The 19,909-nt window shown below is 43.2% G+C and overlaps 1 protein-coding gene across 8 annotated transcripts in view; it reads right to left on the bottom strand.

Annotated features, from left to right (window-relative positions):
* The window catches only part of THADA (THADA armadillo repeat containing), a 329,451-nt gene that overhangs the window by 77,865 nt on the left and 231,677 nt on the right, over nt 1-19,909 (bottom strand). For all 8 annotated transcript variants that reach the window (XR_009344817.1, XM_059134619.1, XM_059134620.1 and 5 more), the window contains one exon: nt 9,011-9,105. Coding sequence is in view for 7 of the 8 variants with exons in the window: in XM_059134619.1 (XP_058990602.1) it covers nt 9,011-9,105 (95 nt within the window). In the remaining variant the exon portion in view is untranslated. The remainder of the gene's footprint in view (nt 1-9,010; nt 9,106-19,909) is intronic.

Here is a 19,909-nt window from a genome sequence, read left to right as displayed (position 1 = left end):
GCCAAATGATGCAGTCTATTTGGAAATAGTCTGCCACTTCCTCAAAAAGTTCGACCTAGGTTTGGCATATACCCAGCAATTCTACTCCTAGGTCAATACCCAAGAACTCAAAACCTACATCGCCACAAACACTTGTCCATGAATCCTTATGATGGTATTATTCATAACAGCCCAAAAGTAGAAACAACACAAATGTCCATCAACTGATGAATAAATAAAAGGTGGTATATTGATCCAATGGACTACTATTCTGCCATAAAAAAGAACAGAGCATTGATTCATGATACAAGGATGAACCTTGAAAACATTAAGTGAAAGAAGCCAGACATGGAAGGCCACACATTGTAGGATTCCATTTATTTGAGATGTCTAGAATAAGCTTTCTAAAACAACTTGCTTAACTAATTTAATTGACACGGGTAACTAGTTTCAGATTATCTGTGTTGAGGACTGCTAGAGTGGGGCAAGACAAAACACAGAGAAAAACCGAAATCACAGATGTTCTGAGATCCCAGTATTGGGATCATGAAATACTGAATAGTATTTTACTCCTGGGGTGGAAATGTGGGTAAGCCAGTTTCATGACATGGTTCCTTTATAGATCCAGACACTTGGCCCAACTTATATTGCTAGAGGCTCTTAATTTTGGTCATGGAAATAAGCAATGGACCAGGAGCCAAGGAAGCTTGACTACTTCACTTACCAGCTGTGTGACCTTGCTATCGTTTCCATTCTACCTACTGATTACATGGTCTCTAACTTCTACAATTCTAAGAACTGTAGGCCTATGTCCTCAGCAGCAGGCTTGTAAACACCACACAAACCTAGCAATCTAATAACACATCCTGTATTATTCTAACTTCCGAAAGGCAGCTAGAATCATCTGCTTATTTTGGGCGCTCACTGTTCCCTGGGAAAGACACTTTTGGCAAAAGCAACCATTCAGATGACAGTCTCAGTGTTTTGGAGAAAAGCAACTAATTTATTGACAACAAAGCCTGTTTTTTTTTCCTTGAAATTTCATAGCTGCGGGCCCAGAAATAAAAAGTCCCCAGAAGACTCTAAAAATATGTTCTCAATTCCCTTTTATCTTCCACCCAGAGCTGAGAGAACAGCATCTACCATGTCATATTAAACACATCTGCATCCAACACCGATAAAAGTACATGACCAAGGGAACAGATAAGAATTGTTTTCAATTTGTTCAGATGGGATTGGTTAAATTTAACCTAATTAGACCAAATAATCAAAGCAGGTGTTTGTAAGTTGCCAATGTTTTCATTCTCTGTAACTAACTGTATTTCCCAGGAACTTAGGTAAAGGAAGTTAGTATGTCATAAAAATCATTGACCTTATATTTATTCATGTCACACATATATTATTCATGTTCAAGGCAGTACAAACACAAGGCATTGTTGGATACTTGTCCCAGGTTTTACCATTTAACCATCATCAACATCGGAGCTGGCCTTTGGGAGTGTTTCTATTACCTAACTTCCATTATATAAATACGAGTGTAATAAATGAGAGCCTGTCTTCTAATCTGAGACTGATCTACAGAGCACATTGACTTGGCATTCCAACTGTTTAGGGATTCTGACTTCACGCTCTCAAGTTGGTCACTCACGTTTAAGGCACTGAGAAGAAAAATAATAACAATAATAGCTACATTCTAGTAAAACAGAATGTTTATTGCACTTGGCAGAATGATGAGATCTGAACTATAAATTCCAGCTAATGAAGAAACCACAAAACGCAGCCGCCAGCAGCTTAGTACCGGGAAGTATTTTGTGCCATGGCCGTGGGTCCACCTGCAAAGAGAGAAAGGGCAGGCGGCTGCCTGGGAGCAGTCAGGCGCTCTCTTTCTAGTAACTGCTTCTGTCCCAGGTCCATGCTCATGCTGTTCCACACTCTGGGGCACAGGAGACAGAAATGCAGGCAAGAAAGTGCCCCATGAAAACATGTGGTCTGGAAGGCTCCTCTGAAGGGGATCCTGCTCTGAGGGCTGGGGGTTCTATAGGAGAGGAAGAGCAATGGGAAGTTGGAACAACCAAGAGGGTTCTAGGGCACCCTCCCCGAGGTAGTGGTTTTCCGGATTCTGGCCTTGATTGTGCTCTGGGGCCATGGGGTACGTGCCCAGAGAGCTCAGCCTCTGCTCTCCTATTATGCATGTGACACTTGGTCAGTTGTCTCCTTGCCTTGGGTTTCCTCCCATCTGACATGCGGGACCATAAGAACCTCCCTTACTGATGCATGCAAAATGCTTGGCACAATGCTTGCCATGGACTTATTTTAACAGTGCTCAGTTAACTGTCGGTCATAATTACTATGACCCCTACAAGGAAGAGGGTATTGAACATGTTTCTTGAGAAGGAGAGTATGCTGGGCACCCTATATACATTTCAGGGGCAGGGAAAAAGCCTTTTGAGATCACTTGTACGCTGTGGAGTCGGATGGAACGTGTCCAAGCTGAGAGCGACAAAGGGTAGGCGGGCCTCCAATGAGAGGGAAAGCTCTGTGTCTCCAGGTCCCTGCCCAGGCCTGCAAGGCAGCCCTAGAGTGCTCGTGCTGTTAGGTCTCCTCTTCCTCATCCCCCAACTCCACTCAGAGACTATAATTTTCTTTCCAGCAGGAAACTGATGTATATGAACGATGACAGCTGGATTCAGAAGAGGAAAAAAAATACAGGGGACAGAGAGTCCTGCGGGTTTAAATCACTTTGGAACTCAAAACAAAACCCCCAGATCTGGAATTTGTAAAACCTAGTTAATGGCTCAGGAAACCTCAAAGGATAAGGAAGCACTAAGATAAAAGTCTGAATCACACAAAACACATCATTATCTTAAGCTTTTCTAATCATCTTCCCTGCCTTTCCACTCCACTGTTTTTCTCCTTATTTCCCTAGCCCCTCAACGTGATTCTGAGACAGTTTAGACGGGGAAACAGCCTTCCAAGGTCACAAACAGAACAGTGTTTGAGAGGAGATGGACCAATCCTCCTTCAACCAAAAATGTTTCCCTGAAATGGATACTACTTCTTTTAGAATAATGAATCACCTTCGAGATTCATAGTTAGATCCATTCACTGTTGAAGTATACATACGTACTCCCATATGAATAAAACAGAATTATGGTGTTTAAGATCTGTAAAATGGAAGAAAGAGGAGGACACCCCCATGATGGCACCATTAGAAGACAGCTATTTTTAGCATTCTGCTGCCTTTATCTTCAGTCTGGTTCTCTACTCCCCACTCCCACCTGCCAGACCCCCAGGGCTGACAATCACAATGTCTGGACAAATCCCCCTGACATTCCATAAATGGATTTTCTGTTACATTCTTTTTTGGCGACCATGGGAACTTAGTTCCTAAGGTTCTAAGAATTCTACGAGGGTGAGGGCATAGAAGGAAATGTCACCTTGTCTTAAAAACCACATGGTGTGACTCTCTGTCTTATATCCTTTAATAACCTGCTTTGTCTACGAGGTCAAGTACACGCTCCTTGAATTGGCCTTGGAGGTCCTTCATGATTGAGTTCCTGCTTCTGTGACTGTCACACCTGCCTGGTCTTGAACCCGACACTGGTCACTGCCCTTGCTCTCTGAAGGCTGTGCTGACTTGTGCCTCTGTGCCTCTGGCCATGCTCCTCCCTCTCTCTATGATGCCCACCTTCACCTTGCCTATGTGCTGAATCTCTACTCAGCCTCAAAACTCTGCTCAACCACCTTCTCCTCTATGAAGCCGTCCTGTCTTCCCAAGTAGAAATGACCTTCAATGTATCCCATAAACATTTCCTTTACGGCACCTGTAATCCCTTACTCCCCTACTTATAAGCCCAAAACCCATGTATGTGTGTCTCCAGCTATAGGTGCTCAATGTGTCTGATGTTAGCATGTCATTTCTGATGAATGAAAAAATAGACGAACAACAAAAATGATCCTTTTTTGGAATCAGTCAGAGAGGCAGGAGAATCCTTAATCAAATGGATTTCCTGACATTCCATGACAGCTATGCCATCTTTCAGTATTTTCCTAGGAAAGCAGACATTTCTTCTTTCTTGAAGATGTTTGAAGAGAATTATGAATGTGTGGGGTTGCAGGGGACTGGATTAGATGCCTGGTTTCTAGCTAATGATAATGAGGATAATAATAATATTAATAGTACCTAATATTTACTGAGCACTTACTCTGTGCGATGCAAAGCACGTCCCTTATGTAGGAATTTACACAAATTCGTCAACAACCACTCTAAGATACAGATCCTGTCATCACTCCCAATTACAATTGAGAAAAACTGTCTCTGAAAGGTTCAATGAATTGCCTGAGGTCACAGAGCTAAACGGCAGATCTGGGATTCAAAATGAGGGTTATGGCTTTGAGCCTGAATGATACACTCCCTATTCTGAGTTTTGTGAGCTAATAATGGAGATGGACATTTTGTTACCATGGTTTGTGTGGATGCATTATATGATTGTATAACATTCATACAGATAGACACACATATATGTGGTTTATATGGGCAAATCCTGAAGGACGGGATAACATCCTTACTTGTCTGATAGGAAGAGAATATGAGCCACATATATAATTTTTTATTTTCCAGCAGCCACACTTTAAAAAAATACAAAGAAATAGGTGAAGTTCATTTTAATAATATATTTCATTTAATGTGATATATCAAAAATAATCATTCCAACATGTAATCAACATAAAAAGTGAGTGAGAAATTGTTTTCATACTAACTCTTTGAAATTGGGTGTGTATTTTATCCTTCCAAAACATTCCCATTTGGATCGGCCACATCCCAAGAGCCTGGGAGCCACACGTGGCTAGTGACTGCCACACTGGGCAGGGTGCGATAAAGTATTTCAAGTGATGGCTGTCATACTAGAATAAAGGCAAGAGCACCCACTCTGTCGCATCCTCCTCGGCAGAGTAAAGACTCTGTAAGAGGGGCACCTGGGTGGCTCAGTGGGTTAAGCCTCTGCCTTCAGCTCAGGTCATGATCTCAGGGTCCTGGGATCGAGCCCCGCATCGGGCTCTCTGTTTGGCGGGCAGCCTGCTTCCCTCTCTCTCTCTGCCTGCCTCTCTGCCTACTTGTGATCTCTCTCTCTGTCAAATATATAAATAAAATCTTAAAAAAAAAAAAAAAGACTCTGTAAGAGGAATGATGCATTGATGCAAGTACAACACAGCTGAGCAAAATAAATGACAGCTGTATCCACTTTTAACTGGGGTACAAAGTCTTCTGTAACACAAGACTTTGGAAGAAAGGATGGTTCAAAAAGGCCAACGTCTTCACGGAGGAGCCCAAGCATCAGTAAAGGGCAGGTGGCTGGAGAACAGAGAATCCACCAAACATGCCTTTTGCCCACAACACTCAAGGGTTAACTCCTCTGGACAAGGAATAAAGGTACTAGTACGTTAAGGAAAACTTGGTTCAAATAAATTGATGATTACGTTCAACCACACAACTCTGAGAGGATCCCAAAGCCGGGACTCATGAGTCGTGAGCAACTCTTTCCAGGCCAAAGTCCTTTAGCTACTAAGCAGAGAAGTACTGTCAAGCTATAGAGAATTTGGAATTGAAATACAAAAATAGAGGAAACCTGAACTAACCTCCCTGGTAAACCTGATTAAAAAAAAATTTTTTTTTAAAGATTTTATTTATTTATTTGAAAGCACAAGTCGGCAGAGAGGCAGGCAGAGAGAGATGAGGAAGCAGGCTCCCTGCTGAGCAGAGAGCCCGATGTGGGGCTCGATCCCAGGACCCTGGAATCATGACATGAGCCGAAGGCAGAGGCTTTAACCCACTGAGCCACCACCCAGTAACACCTCCATACCCCAGTTAGTTCAAGTGTAAAATACAGTGGCGCTACCCTGAGGTCCCTTACAGTGGGGGTGATCTATAATGGGGGAGCAAACCTGGACACTTCCAAGGGTAAAGGGGAACACTATTAGTAATTAGGCTGGGATGAGGCATAAACTAGGACCGTTTGACAGCTACAAAACTATATGAACTTATTCTACCAAATGGATACAATGGCCGCCCTCTGCAAGGCTGGGGAGCTGATGAAAGTCTAGGTGTGTTCTTCTTACCTCTGCGTGGCCACAGGGGCTCTGTGGGCTAATAGTCATCGATCCGGGTGAGGTGGTTTCGCACCTCCCCCTCAAAGCACTTTAAATTGGTTTGAATTTGGGAACAGGGTTCCATATGGACAGAGCTGGACTCTGACAGCCTGAATATATTTACTGAAGACAACAAATCATTGACAGACTAAATGTAACAGGGGAAAGGCCTGGCCTGCTTGTACTCAGAATGTGACTTTGTAATTGTAGCCTCCTTTCGACAGGCCTAATCAATTAGAAGAGCCTGATTTTAACCAGTTGCAGCCTCATTACCCTGCATTCCAGTTTGTGTTGCTGAAAATCAGTTTCAGTCTGTGGCCTGGAGCTCATGTATAGCACTTCCTGCAGCCTCTTATATAAACACATTAAAAAAAAAATTTTTTTTTAAATTTGAAGTTGCCCTTTTCCATTTGAAGAAAATCACTCTGTGAAATCAGTTGCATTTCTATACACCAACAGCAAGAAGGAAGAAAGAGAAATTAAGGAGTTGATCCCATTTATAGTTGTACCCCAAACCATAAGATACCTAGGAATAAACCTAACCAAAGAGGCAAAGAATCTGTACTCAGAAAACTATGAAGTACTCATGAAAGAAACGAGGAAGGCACAAAGAAATGGAAAAATGTTCCATGCTCATGGATTGGAAGAACAAATATTGTGAAAATGTCTATGCTACCTAAAGCAATCTACACATTCAGTGCAATCCCCATCAAAATACCATCAATTTTTTTCAAAGAAATGGAAGGAATAATCCTAAAATTTATATGGAACCAGAAAACACCCTGAATAGCCAGAGGAGTGTTGAAAAAGAAAACCAAAGTTGGCAGCATCACAATTCCAGACTTCAAGCTCTATCACAAAGCTGTCATCATCAAGACCGTATGGTACTGGTCCCAAAACAGACACATAGGTCAATGGAATAGTACAGAGAGCCCAGAAATGGACCCTCAGCTCTATGGTCAACTAATATTTGACAAGCAGGAAAGAATATCCAATGGAAAAAAGACAGTCTTCTTCAACAAATGGTGTCGGGAAAATTGGATAGCCACATGCAGAAGAATGAAACTGGACCATCTCCTTACACCACACACAAAAATAGACTCAAAATGGCTGAAAGACCTAAATATGAGATAGGAATCCATCAAAATCCTTGAGGAGAACACAGGCAGCAACTTCTTCAACCTCAGTTGCAGCAACATCTTCCTAGAAATGTCACCAAAGGCAAGGGAAGCAAGGGCAAAAATGAACTATTGGGACTTCATCAAGATCAAAAGCTTTTGCACAGCAAGAAAAACAGTCAATAAAACCAAAGACAACTGACAGAATGGGAGAAGATATTTGCAAATGATGTATCAGATAGAGGGTTAGTATCTAAAATCTATAAAGAACTTATCAAACTCAACACCCAAAGAACAAATAATCCAATCAAGAAATGGGCAGAAGACATAACAGACATTTCTGCAAAGAAGACATCCAGATGGTTGCCAGTCACATGAAAAAGTGCTCCACATCACTTGGCATCAGGGAAATACAAATCAAGACCAAAGTGAGATACTACCCTATACCATTCAGAATGGCTAAAATTAACAAGTCAGGAAATGACAGATGTTGGCGAGGATGGGGAAAAAGTGGAACCTTCCTACACTGTTGGTGGGAATGCAAGCTGGTGCAGCCATTCTGGAAAACAGTATAGAGGTTCCTCAAAAAGTTGAAAATAGAGCTACTGTATGACCCAGCAATTGTACTACTGGGTATTTACCCTAAAGATACAAATACAGTGATCCGAAGGGGCCACATGCACCCGAATGTTTAAAGCAGCAATGTCCACAATAGTCAAACTATGGAAAGAACCTAAATGTCCATCAACAGATGAATGGATAAAGATGTGGTGTATATATATATGTGTGTGGGGTGTGTGTGTGTGTGTGTGTGTGTGTGTATATACACAAAATGGAATACTACACAGCCATCAAAAACTGAAATCTTGCCATTTGCAGTGATGTGGATGGAACTAGAGGGTATTATGCTGAGGAAATAAGTCAATCAGAGAAGGACAATTATCATATGATCTTTCTGATATGAGGAATTTGAGAGGCAGGGTGGGGGTTTGTAGGGGGAAAGGAGGGAAAAAATGAAACAAGATGGGATCAGGAGAGAGACAAACCATAAGAGACTCTTAATCTCAGGAAACAAACTGAGGGTTGCTGGGGGTTGGGGGGTTAGGGATTAGGTGGCTGGGTGATGGACATTGGGGAGGGCATGTGCTATGGTGAGTGCTGTGAATTGTTTAAGACTGATGAATCACAGACCTGTACCCCTGAAACAAATAATACATTATATGTTAATAATAAAAATACTCTGTGAATCATCATTAAAATAGAACAATTATATATGGATTTGGCGGCCCATACCGGAAACGCGTATGACCAAGGAACGAATCTCAAGACAGAGCTTAAGGCAGTGAGGGCGGATTTGGGACTGAGTCTTTGGTATCCAGACTCCAGGATCAAATGAGCCCAGTTCAGTTGGCTCTGCGGAATAAAGCAGAATGGACTCTCTGCTTTCTTTGAATTTTAAAGAAAATGAATGGAAGAGGAAAAAAGCCAAGGTCTCTGAAACACAGAGGGTATTTGAGTACTCAGAGTCCAAACTCCCTCCTGAACGACGAAACAGAAAATAAATGGCAAACTTCCAACTTAACAAGGATAAGTTTCCTTGAAAAGCGTGCATGAAGGAACTGTATGACACCATGCTGAATTCTGATGTGTGGTTAGATTTACAAAAGTAGAAGCTTGGGGGAGTGTGTGGCAGACCCACTCAAAGCCCCACCTATAGTTCAGAGATCCATAATCATTCCAAAATATGATATAACTATGAAACATACCTGGCTGGGTGCCTTTCGTGGGCTTGTCAAGGCAGCGAGGCAACAGGAAGAGAATGTCAATATATACAGCTCTGGTCACCAAACACGGATTTTGCCTAGAAAGGTAAAGAACAGGAGATAAGCTGGTATTTTTCTCTCCCTGAGGTCTGGGTCACAGATGAGAAAAAGGTGTCTCATGAGGCTTAGGGAGTTATGGCCAATGCTAAAAAAGACAGATAATCGCCAATAGTAGAAACACGTCAGTAAGTCAAATGAGGAAATGAAATCCTAGAGCACAAGGTGGAGGTTGGGGATACACATGCACAAAAACAGATAAAACTCTATGCTCTGGTTCCAAATAAAACAAACTGAATACAAACAAAACTCGGTATCCTATCCCAGTTATTTGAAAACGAGGAGATTGGTGGGGGGAGTTAAGGTTCTATTATTTTTCCTCTTTAGTGGACAGATCTGGCGGGGTGGAGGTGATCTTGGGTTACAAGTGTCACTCACTGAGCATTCTAGAGGAGAATTGCACTGGCGTAGGACAAACCATACCTACAGACTGAAAAAAACGGTGGAAAAACCAAACACACGGGAGTGCTAACAAGCCTGGCGACAGACATTCCTTTCCCAATAAGTGCAAGTTTTTCTTTTTTCAATAAATGGAGTTCACTTTACTCTTTGAACCACATGCTGGAAAAAGTAAGTGGGCTTGGATTTAGGGTTCTGGATAAAAAAAGGAAGAATGAAGACTTTCTTTGGAAAACGGTGCTGAAGGTCCCCCTGGCTTTGAGCCTTGGGTCACACGGACTGACTGAAAGGGGCCCCACCCTCCCTGATGTGCACGTAGTAAAAGAGGACAAGCAGTAAAAAGAGAAGGGACATTTTGGATTTGAATCTTGGCTTTGCCGCTTATTTCTGTGACCTGAGTCCTATTCCTGATTGGGACAATGGAAACCCTAATTATGGCATGGTGAGTCACGGTGACTTCTGATGTGGCACAAGTGGAATGCGCACCTCGCTTATGGGCCACGGCAGACGCCCCATCAGGTGTTCGCTCCCTGCCTTCTCTGCTTCCTGCCTAAGATGAGGGAATGGCACAAATGTTCTGGCTGGTGACATTCCATTTACTTGACCCCTAAGCCCATCCTCTTCATTCCCTGCATTTGAACAGTCTTATTACCATTTCCCTTAAGTTTATTCCTATTCTATCCTGAACTGGCCATATTGAGGCCCGGCATATGCTCTCGTATGAAAAGGAAATCAGATACTTTTGACTTAAAAGAAAACACAAAATTGCCATGTGTCTAGGTCTCTCTCTTGCTGACCCGCCTCATTTCTGTCCTGCTGACTTGCTTCCTCTCTAGTCACTTGCTTGCTTCAACTCCTACCCTACCGTAACTCCTGGTTTATACACATACCTCATGTTTGGCCCAATTTCATACCTGCACCTAGTTATTTTTTTTTTAAATAAGCTTTAAAAAATAGGTAACATGTGCACATGGTATAAAAATAAGTCCGTACAAAAGGGCATGCTGTGAGAATGGAGTTCTCACTGCCCTCTGTTCACCTTCTGTTCCCGGAGGCCACTACTATTACTACTTCTCAGTATGGCCTTCCAGACACATTCTGTTCATTTACAAGCATCTATCTATAGCTACCCACTTGCTTATTTTTACCCAAAGAGTAGTTTACTATATACTAAGTTCTAGGCATTACTTTTTCTCACTTACACGTTTTTGACATCATGCCATTAAAAACAGATCTGCCTCTCTTTCAAAGATTGTAGACTGTTCCATGCCACGGAGGTACCAATCCCCTTTTGAAAGAATTCAGATTATTTAAGATATTTAGCTAAAAACAATAAAGAATGTACATATACATCAGTTTTTTGCATATAAATGAGTACTCAGGGGAGAAATTCCTAGAAGCTGAATAGACAGATCAAGGTATTTGCAAACAATTATGATTGTTTTTAACAAGATGCTCTCCAAAGAGATAATACATTTTCACCAACAGCATGCCAAAGAATTCCAGTCTCCCACAACCTGACCAACACAGTGTACTATTAAACTTTTTGACTTTTATCAAAATGATAGGTGAAAAACAGTATCTTATCATTTTTATGTTGTGATTATTTTGTTATAAGTGAGGTTGATCATCACTTCATATGCTTTTCACAAAAGATACCTCAACTTCCTTCTCTGTGAAATGTATTCAGTTCCCCTGTCCATTAACATTGTTGGTCTTTTTCTTATTGATTTGTGGGAGCTCTCTGTATATTAAGGAAATCTACTCTTTGTCACATGTGCTACAAATATTTTTGCAGTCTATTTTTTATTACTTATTTATTTATTTTAAAAAGATTTTATTTATTTGACAGAGAGAGACACAATGAGAGAGGGAACACAAGCAGGGGGAGTGGGAGAGAGAGAAGCAGACTTCCCACAGAGCAGGGAGCTGGATGCGGGGCTCAAATCCAGGACCCTGTGATCATGACCTGAGCCAAAGGCAGACGCTTAATGACTGAGCCATCCAGCTTCTCCTTTTATTTATTTGTTTTTAATATTTTTGCAGTTTATCATTTGTCTTTCAACTTTATAAATTTTTTACAAGTCAAAAATGCTTAGTTCAATGCAGCCAAATACACTGGTATTTTTATTTGTGTCTCCTGGATTTTGTATCATGCTTACAAAGTCTATACCTTCTTCAAGATTTTATATATATATATATATATATATATATATATATATATAAACATAAATATAAATATATAATATATATATAAATATAAAATATATAAAAAATTGTACATTATATGTAAATGTAAATTATATGTTAAATATATGTAAATGATATGTAAATATAATATATAATTGTAAAAATTATATATATAATTGTAGTTTTAAAAAAATATATATAATTATAATTCCATTTTGTTGTTGCTTAAAACTTTCATCTATTTGGAATTTTTCTTCCCAAACCTACCCTTATTTTTCATTTCTATCTCATTTTCCCCAGGTCTCACAACCCTAACTCCCTGTCCTTATCTGTCTACTCCCTATGAAAGGTCCACACTTTATGAAAACTTCTTTAATGATATAATTTGCAATTCTGGCATTTTTACTGTGTAACAGGTAGGACTTCCCTCTGCCAAAGGAAGGGCCACTCAAGCAAGAATGCGAGAAAAGCCAGTGTTGCGGGGTTCATGAACTGTCAGCAATCCAGCACGGAGCTGAGTAAGTGGCTTGCGAAGAGCAGACGGAACCCCTTGAGCACCCAGCTCTGAGCTAAGTGCTGGGAAATGAGGTCCATGAGATGATTTCTGACCTCAGAGAATTCTATGCAGTTATGGAGACAAAAATAAGGGCAAACCTCGGGACAGGATGTAAGGAGTGAAGAGGTGGGACTGGAGCGATGGGAAAGGTTTATGGAGATGTAATTCCAACTGGGCCGTGAATGATGGGAAGATTTTAGCCACACAAAGTTGATAGGGCAGGGCGTTTTGAGAGGGGTCAATAAAATATGGGAATGAATCAGTTTGGCCTGACTATGGACCTAGGGAGATCAGGAGGGGAAGATGAGAGAATGTGCTGAAAAGTAGCAACAAGAAGAAGGCAGGCCAGGCCTTCAGGAGATGGGCTGCCTCATGCTAACTGGGTGCTGCTTAGTGTAAAAATGCACTGTCTGCTCCCATGTGGCCTCAGAGTCATAGCCTCACCCTGGATGTTTTCCTGTTGGTAGAGCCATACAGAACCATAAAGGGAAGTTTTGGGGAAGCTGGTTTGACTATCAACTCTGAGGAGGAGCCTAGTTTCCATGAGATTTTTAGCTAAGTTAGCATATTTTTTAGGATTTCTAAATCAATCAAGGAAAGGTTGGCAATCTTAAGAGACCCCTGCCTGGCTGAAGGGTTCTGCATCTCTTTTTGGATCTGGCATAGGCTGGTGACCTTGTTGGCCTCCTGCGACACTCTGAGGCCCACTTTGACTACCCCCATAATGGAGAGGCTCTGGGCTAAGTCTGATGCAGTCAAGGAGACTGTGGGATTCTCCCTCGAGGGCTGCTGTTCTTGAGTCCAGGAAACAGAGGATCTGGGGCCATAGAGGACTCCATCTGCGGCTTCTCCTCTGAGACCAACCAAGCCAGAAATCCTGGCTTGAAGCCCACTGTTCATGGCTCTACCCTCAAGGACGGCTACAGCCAGAGCCATGGCCACAGCCACATAACCACCCTGTCTGGAGTCAGAGTTGGGCCTCACTCTAAACTGGCTTCTAGGTCAGGAAAATCATTTTGTTCTCTTTCTTTCTTTCTCACCATTATTTGATGTTTGTTCAGACTTGGAAATGGTACACTGTGAGTTCAGGGTGAGCCAGAGGTTTGTTCTTGGTCTGTCAAGCTACTTTGATGAGGGGAATAAAATCCTGGGGAACAGCATGCCAGCTGGACAGGAAACCAACCCACGGGGTTTTGGTGGGCTTGGGAATTTTTTTTTCCTACCCCCTAATGGAAAAATCCTGGCATGGGGCACAGTATAATAGAGATCTAGAGTGTTCAAAGAAAAAAAAAGTCCAAAGTGGTCAGGGTCTTACAGATGGGCTGAAAAACGGCAGAACCACAGCCATAGAAAGAGCAGCAAGTATTCAGTTACTAGGAGGACAAAGTTTACACATATAAAATCAAACAAAAGGCTTGTTAAGAATCTTGCTTTCTTCCATATTTTTTTAAACATTCGTCCCTTGACAAATGTCCACCTGAGAACCTGATGAATCCACTGCTGCCTTGGGAAATCTCCGAACTTCATTAAACCTCCTGCCCTCTCTCCTGGGGAACTGGGAGGAGGGAGAAGGCAGGGCAGAGAGTAGGGCTTCCCAGACACATCCTCAATGGCCCTAGTGTCTGGAGGACAGCAGGAGTTCCTGGGAAGTCTGTGATAAATTATTCACTTCTCCCGTCCCTTCCGGAATCCCAGTGGCTGTAGAGCTGCTTAACTGAGGTCCATTCATTCGGAAAACATTTACTGAGAGGCTACTGAGAGCTAGGAATAGTGCCAGAGTTTAGAAATATGAAGATAAAATGATTCAGTGACATAGTCACTGCCCTCAAGGAACTTAGAGTCCTGAATAGTGTTTTTTCAAACCGCAGGTTATGACCCATTTTGTTGACTATGAAATCAACTAGTGAGTGGTGACCAGCGTAACAGAGAGAAAGGAATGGAGGGGAAGGAGAGGAGGAGGGAGGTGGTGGTGGGGAACACAGAGGATCTGGGGCCACAAAGGAGGGAGGGAACAGAGGAGGAAAAGAAAGGCAGAGAGAGGGAGGAAGAGAGGAAGGTGAGGAGGGAGGGAGGAGGAAAATAGAATCAGAGGCATCAAAGTGGTAAAGGGAAGCACTGTTTCCTTTACTTGTTGCTATAAAGTCCTTGCCCAGGATCAAGTTTTCATAAATTATCTTTAATAAATTATTTTTAATAAATTATCTTGTTAGAGGCAAATAATTTATGAAATGCAATGATTTTAAGCAAAAACATTGGTAGATTTGTTCTAACTCCTTTCTTTTTCTTTTCCAGGTAATAAGCCAGCCTGCTCTATACTGAATGGTATTACCAGGGCTATGCTTGGTATCCAAAGTGATGGTGGATATACTAAAAGCAAACATTCCTGAAATTAAATGTGCTACAACTTGAGTAAATTCCCCTATTGCACTTTTTCTTATAGACTGTTCATATCTTATACAGATAGTATCACCATTCCAAACTGGGCAAGACTTCACATGTGTGTACATATATACACACAGACAGCACACACACATATTTTACATAGGTCATATGTAAAATATTTGTTTCGAGTGGCTGTCAAAAAATCTTGAAAGCCGGCAAGTTAGCAGGAGAAACATGCAAGCAATTATACCAGAGTATGAGGGGCGGCCCAAAGGAGGGGTTCGACAGGCTAAAAATTAAGCATGGTTGAAGAGGGACCTGCTAAGTTAGGAAGTGACTTGGCAAAGAGCGGGAGAGTGAGGAGTGTGGGATACAGAACATGGGCAGAGTGACCCCAGCAGAAGCAGCAGCATGTCCAAAGAGCAGGGCACATGACACATCTGGAAAATAATAATTGCAAAGGGGACGTGGGAGGGGAACGACAACAGGAAATGACAGCAGATGAGTGAAACACCCAAAGGGAGAGCTTCAGAGTGACCTTCAAGAGTTCAAAAGCTCCAAAGGGTTGAAGCCACCAGTGGGACTCCACCAGCCCAATCCATACAGGAAAGCTAGGATCCCCACACACTAGAGTGTGAAGTGTTGGTGGGCTCCCTAGAAGGGTCAGAGAGTTCACTCTGGACACACTATATTCTTCCAGAAGCATTCATTGCCGATTTCAGAGGGCTGGAAACAGCTGTTGTGGTTTTAGGCAGCTAGTGTCTGTTAAGGTCTCTAAGTCAAGAGACTGTATCTGGACTTCAACAAGTCAGGGTCTGAGGTCTCTCTAATCCTCAGGGAACTACTCCCCCCCCAGAAGCCTAATTAGACTCATGGCTTAACTTTATTAAGCTAAACACCTTTACTGAGCACCATGGGGGAACATCCTACTTGGGACAGAACAGGAGGGAGAGGGAGAATGTTCTGGCCTTGCAAAGCCTATGGCCTTGTTTTGTAAGTGTATGCTGGAGAGTGTACATGAGAGAAAAACAAAATGTACACAAAACAGTGAGAGGGAATGTCATGGAGTAGGGGTCTGGAGACACCGAAGGATTTAGCCAGTGAAGGGAAAGAAGGAATCCAGTCAGGAGAGCTCCGTAAAGCAGATACGATGGCGAAAACATGCTTGCTACATGCAGGGACCAATGAAGACCAGGAAATCAAACGGGTGCCGCTGACGAGCTTGATGGCTGAGAATGACTGGGGAGCTCGAGTCCTAGCAGGGGCTCTAATCCTGGCTTCGACCAGGCTCACTCCTCCTCGGACCACTTCTGTTCTCAACCACGTCACTGAGCAAAAAGTACTAATAGCCTCGTACCAGGGAGCCAGCAGTAAAGTGAATAAAGTGATATCCCAGGGACTACCACCAGACCTAGAATAGGCTGTTAAGAAGAAAACCAGAAAAAGAGAAGGAAAGTAGGTGGGGAGCAAGGGAAGAGAAGACAGGTAAGAAGTGGGGGGAGGGGCAAGAGAAGAATGAGAGAGGGAAGGTGGTGGGAGAAGGAGAGGGGGAAAACAGTCTAGAACATGTTCCCATTTTCTGCCACGGACCCCAGACTTGGCACATGTCCAGCCACACCATGTTCTTTATTGGACGTTCATTTCAGAGCCTGTCCTCTAGGAAAACCTTCCCTGACTAACCATCAGAAAACAGCCTCCGAGGGCCATTTGAAAGGGCCATTTGAATGGCCGGCTCGACACAGCGTATTTTGTTGACCTCCCTGGGTCTCCCAGAGATCCCGACGGCCATCTTTGCAAACCCAGGCAGTTCCCATCTCTGCAATGGTAGCTGCCCACAGAACCAGAGTTGCCTCTCTTCACATGTGGATACAAAAGGAAGAGCTCTTGCGGGTTAGGAGCTAGGAGGTACTTCTTTGATGCCGGCCACATTAAGTTATGTAAATGTAGAAGTGTAAATTAAATAAAAAAGAACCCCTCTCTCCCTTCTGATTTCCATTTTTTACCACAGCCCCCAGCCAAGCAACCATCACATGACATTCTTGGAGCAACAATAGGGGATTTGTTTAAACCAAGATGCCAAATGGTCATGAATTGCAGAATATATATTTTTAAACAAGTGATTTCCCCCCACAGTAACATCCAGAATTTAGCTCTACGCTGCAGGCCAGCTGGCAGCGGCATGCGGGGTCTGGCTGGCTCCCCAGGACTGCTCATTTACCTTGCCCTCCCCTGAGGGGGTGTGACGGCAGAGCTGCATTTTTATGGTATGCTCCAACTTCCATCCAGCCTTCCTTGGTCTGGAGCTTTGCAAGTGTTTATACTCACACCCACACGCAGAAGCTGCCCCGTAGCACTCCTCCTTGAATTTTCCTTTTAAAGTGGAGCCATCTTTGTGCCCTGCTCTGGTGGCTGACCAGTTTATAGGGAATTGACTGAGTTGCCTATGGCCAAAGCAAGAGACCAGGAGCTGTGAGTCTGTCCACAAAGGGGCCAAGGGTCCCCACCATGCCTACAGAGCACATGGGGTTTCCCCTGGAAAAGCAGCTTTTGTTCCGGGGAATGAAATCTGTGAAAACAGGGCCCCAGCCACCTTACTAGGGTTCTGGGTAGGGACTCGGTGAGGCCCAGACGGTGTGTAGACATCAGGGCACTTGGCAGGTCAGGGCCCAGGCCATGGCCGCCTTGGCTTCCCTGGTAAAACCGCTACTCAAGAGGAAACCCACAACCTCAAGGCCAAGGTTTTGCCTTTTCCCAACATTAAGTTTCACCTGCCTTTTCAGAGGACCCCCAGGGAGCCTCCCACACCCCCCAGAGGCCCTCATATTTTTCCATCTTTCTATTAGGCATCTTTTTCTCATTAATGTACTAACACTCAAGTTATGTGCAGAGAATAAGGAAAAAGAGACCTTGTGTGGGGCTTGGGATTTGTTCAAAGCCTGGGGAAATCGTTTTAGAGGGTGTATGTTTTTTATTCCTTTTATGAGAGATGCATGTTTCCCCCCCTCTGTGACTTGTTTAAAAGTAAAGTTTAATATGCTGCCAGAGAAATTGCTGGTTAATAACTTAATAAGCTATGTGCTAGGAATTATGGGAGAAAAGTAGTATCCAAGAAAACTTTTATTGTACAGTTTGGGGCTTGGAGGATATATAGCTTCAGTTATTATACAAAATGCTAACAGAAGTCCCCTTTCTTTTCAAATCCCACTTTCTCCCCAGTATTATAAAAAAGGGATAAATAAGTGAGGTGAATGAAAACTTCTGGAAGCTGCATGAGAAGTCTGTATGCAGATCACAAGGTGAGAATTTCCAACAGCCACAGTCAACACAACTGTGCTAATGTGAACTTGGCAGAGCACACACTTGGAAATTAGCCCTGGCAAGAATAGTAATACTGATGATAATAATATCAACTTTCTTTTATGAAAAGTTTTGTCTTAAAAAAATATGCCTACCTTATCTTTATAAAATTCTTAAGAGGGAAGAAAAATAGGCATTATTATTCCCATTTCTTACAAGTCAACAAAATAGCTTATGTAGCTCAAGTGACCCACCCAAGATTAGGGCAAAAACCAAGAATAGATTCAAGGTTTTCTTGACAAATTGTATCTCTGTGTCCCAAACACAATCAGATGCAAAATGAGACTCAGTGCCAAACAATGAGAGTATTTTGGTTTGTGGCCACATGCCCTGGTGTTGTGTCCTGCAGCCAGTCTGGTGAAAAGTGAGGCTCAGAGCACAGCTACTCCTGCGAGGGCCCACATAAAGGCCTGTTTTCAACATGGCTGATGACGTTGATAAAGACTTAATCATCTGACAGTGGATATTTCCTCTATTTGTTTAGCTCTCCTATGCTTTCACACTCATTTCACACCAAGTTCTTCCTTGCCCACATTGGTTTCTCACCGTCATTTTACAGGGTCCCATTTTACAGATAAAAACAGAGTCCCAAAGAGAAGGCTGGCCCCACAGGGTTGGTTACAGCTGAACAGGGACCCTAGAACCCAGACCTGCTAACCTCTGCCTTTCCTCAACTCCAGCAGGACGCATAAACAGGACAGAGGCTTTTCCATCTGCCAAGTCGCTCCCAAAGTGCCCCTCCTCTGGTCACCCAGAAACACAGGGCGTTTGGGTTCAGGCAGGGAGCCCTGGAGTAAAATCCTGATACTGCACGGGAAAGTGTTATTTCCAGAGGTGTGTAGGCCAATTCTATCACCAAAGAAGCCTGGGTATCGCAGGCAGCTGAGAAGGAGGAAGGAAAGAGAGTGGGGGCTCTGGAGGGTTCTTCTTAAAGCTGTTCCCTCGGTCCATTTATGTAAGACCAGTCTACAGATCCCCAAAGCCCTCGGGGAGACGGCAGAAGTCTGGCCACAAGGGACAAACGTACCCTGGCTGAGTCAGCTCAGTATGAGGGCACACAAGCAGGAGGCCAACTGAGGCATAAAGAAGCACTCCAGTCAGGTCTATGCCTTGCCCAAAAGCCTGCCTTCAGAGTTGCTGACACCAGTTAAGAGTACTGTCTCCAAAGATCACTACTGAAAAAACAGTTGTATGATCCAGGAGAATTAACTTGTTTACATGTTAGAACTTAGTAAGATGTTAGCATGAGTCGCTGCTCAGATCAAGTGGCAGTGGCAGTCAGCTAGCTGAGAATAGATTTCTAAGGCGAGAGGACTTTGAATAGCTAAACGTTGGACGGCAAGAAGGTATAGAGCATGTGTCCCTGTCCAAGGAGGGCAGTTCCTGAGAGAGGGTGCTGGGACAGCCCACGGGCATGGGGTGGCAGGATTTGCTACAAGGATGATCAGGCCATAGTAGAAGAAGGAAGTGGATCAAGAGGCAAAAAGCAAATTTGCTATTTATGCCCAACTTGGGCCACCTCCAGAGTCAGCCACATCTGTCAAGTAGGAAGAAGTTACCTGCCCTCTTGTGCCCAATTCCTCATCTACAAATACTAGTTTGGATTAGATTCCTATTTTGAAATAGGAAGTCAGGATGCTCCTTTTTGTCCCTTTCAGAGCCCCCAGTGGGTGAGAGCCATGCAGGTGGGTCCCCAGGCCCCCATCCTACCGTGTGTCAGTCCTACTATCTTCAACATGTTGAATTTCCTCTTTTTTTTTTTTTTTAAGATTTTATTTATTTGACAGACAAAAATCACAAGTACGCAGAGAGGCAGGCAGAGAGAGAGGAAGGGAAGCAGGCTCCCTGCTGAGCAGAGAGCCCAGATGCGGAGCTGGATCCCAGGACCCTGAGATCATGAC

This window comes from Mustela lutreola, chromosome 9 (genome assembly GCF_030435805.1).
Source record: "Mustela lutreola isolate mMusLut2 chromosome 9, mMusLut2.pri, whole genome shotgun sequence".
NCBI classification, from domain to species: domain Eukaryota; kingdom Metazoa; phylum Chordata; class Mammalia; order Carnivora; family Mustelidae; genus Mustela; species Mustela lutreola.
The sequence above is the reverse complement of the archived record's forward strand: the minus strand, read 5'-3'. Positions and strand labels throughout refer to the sequence as shown.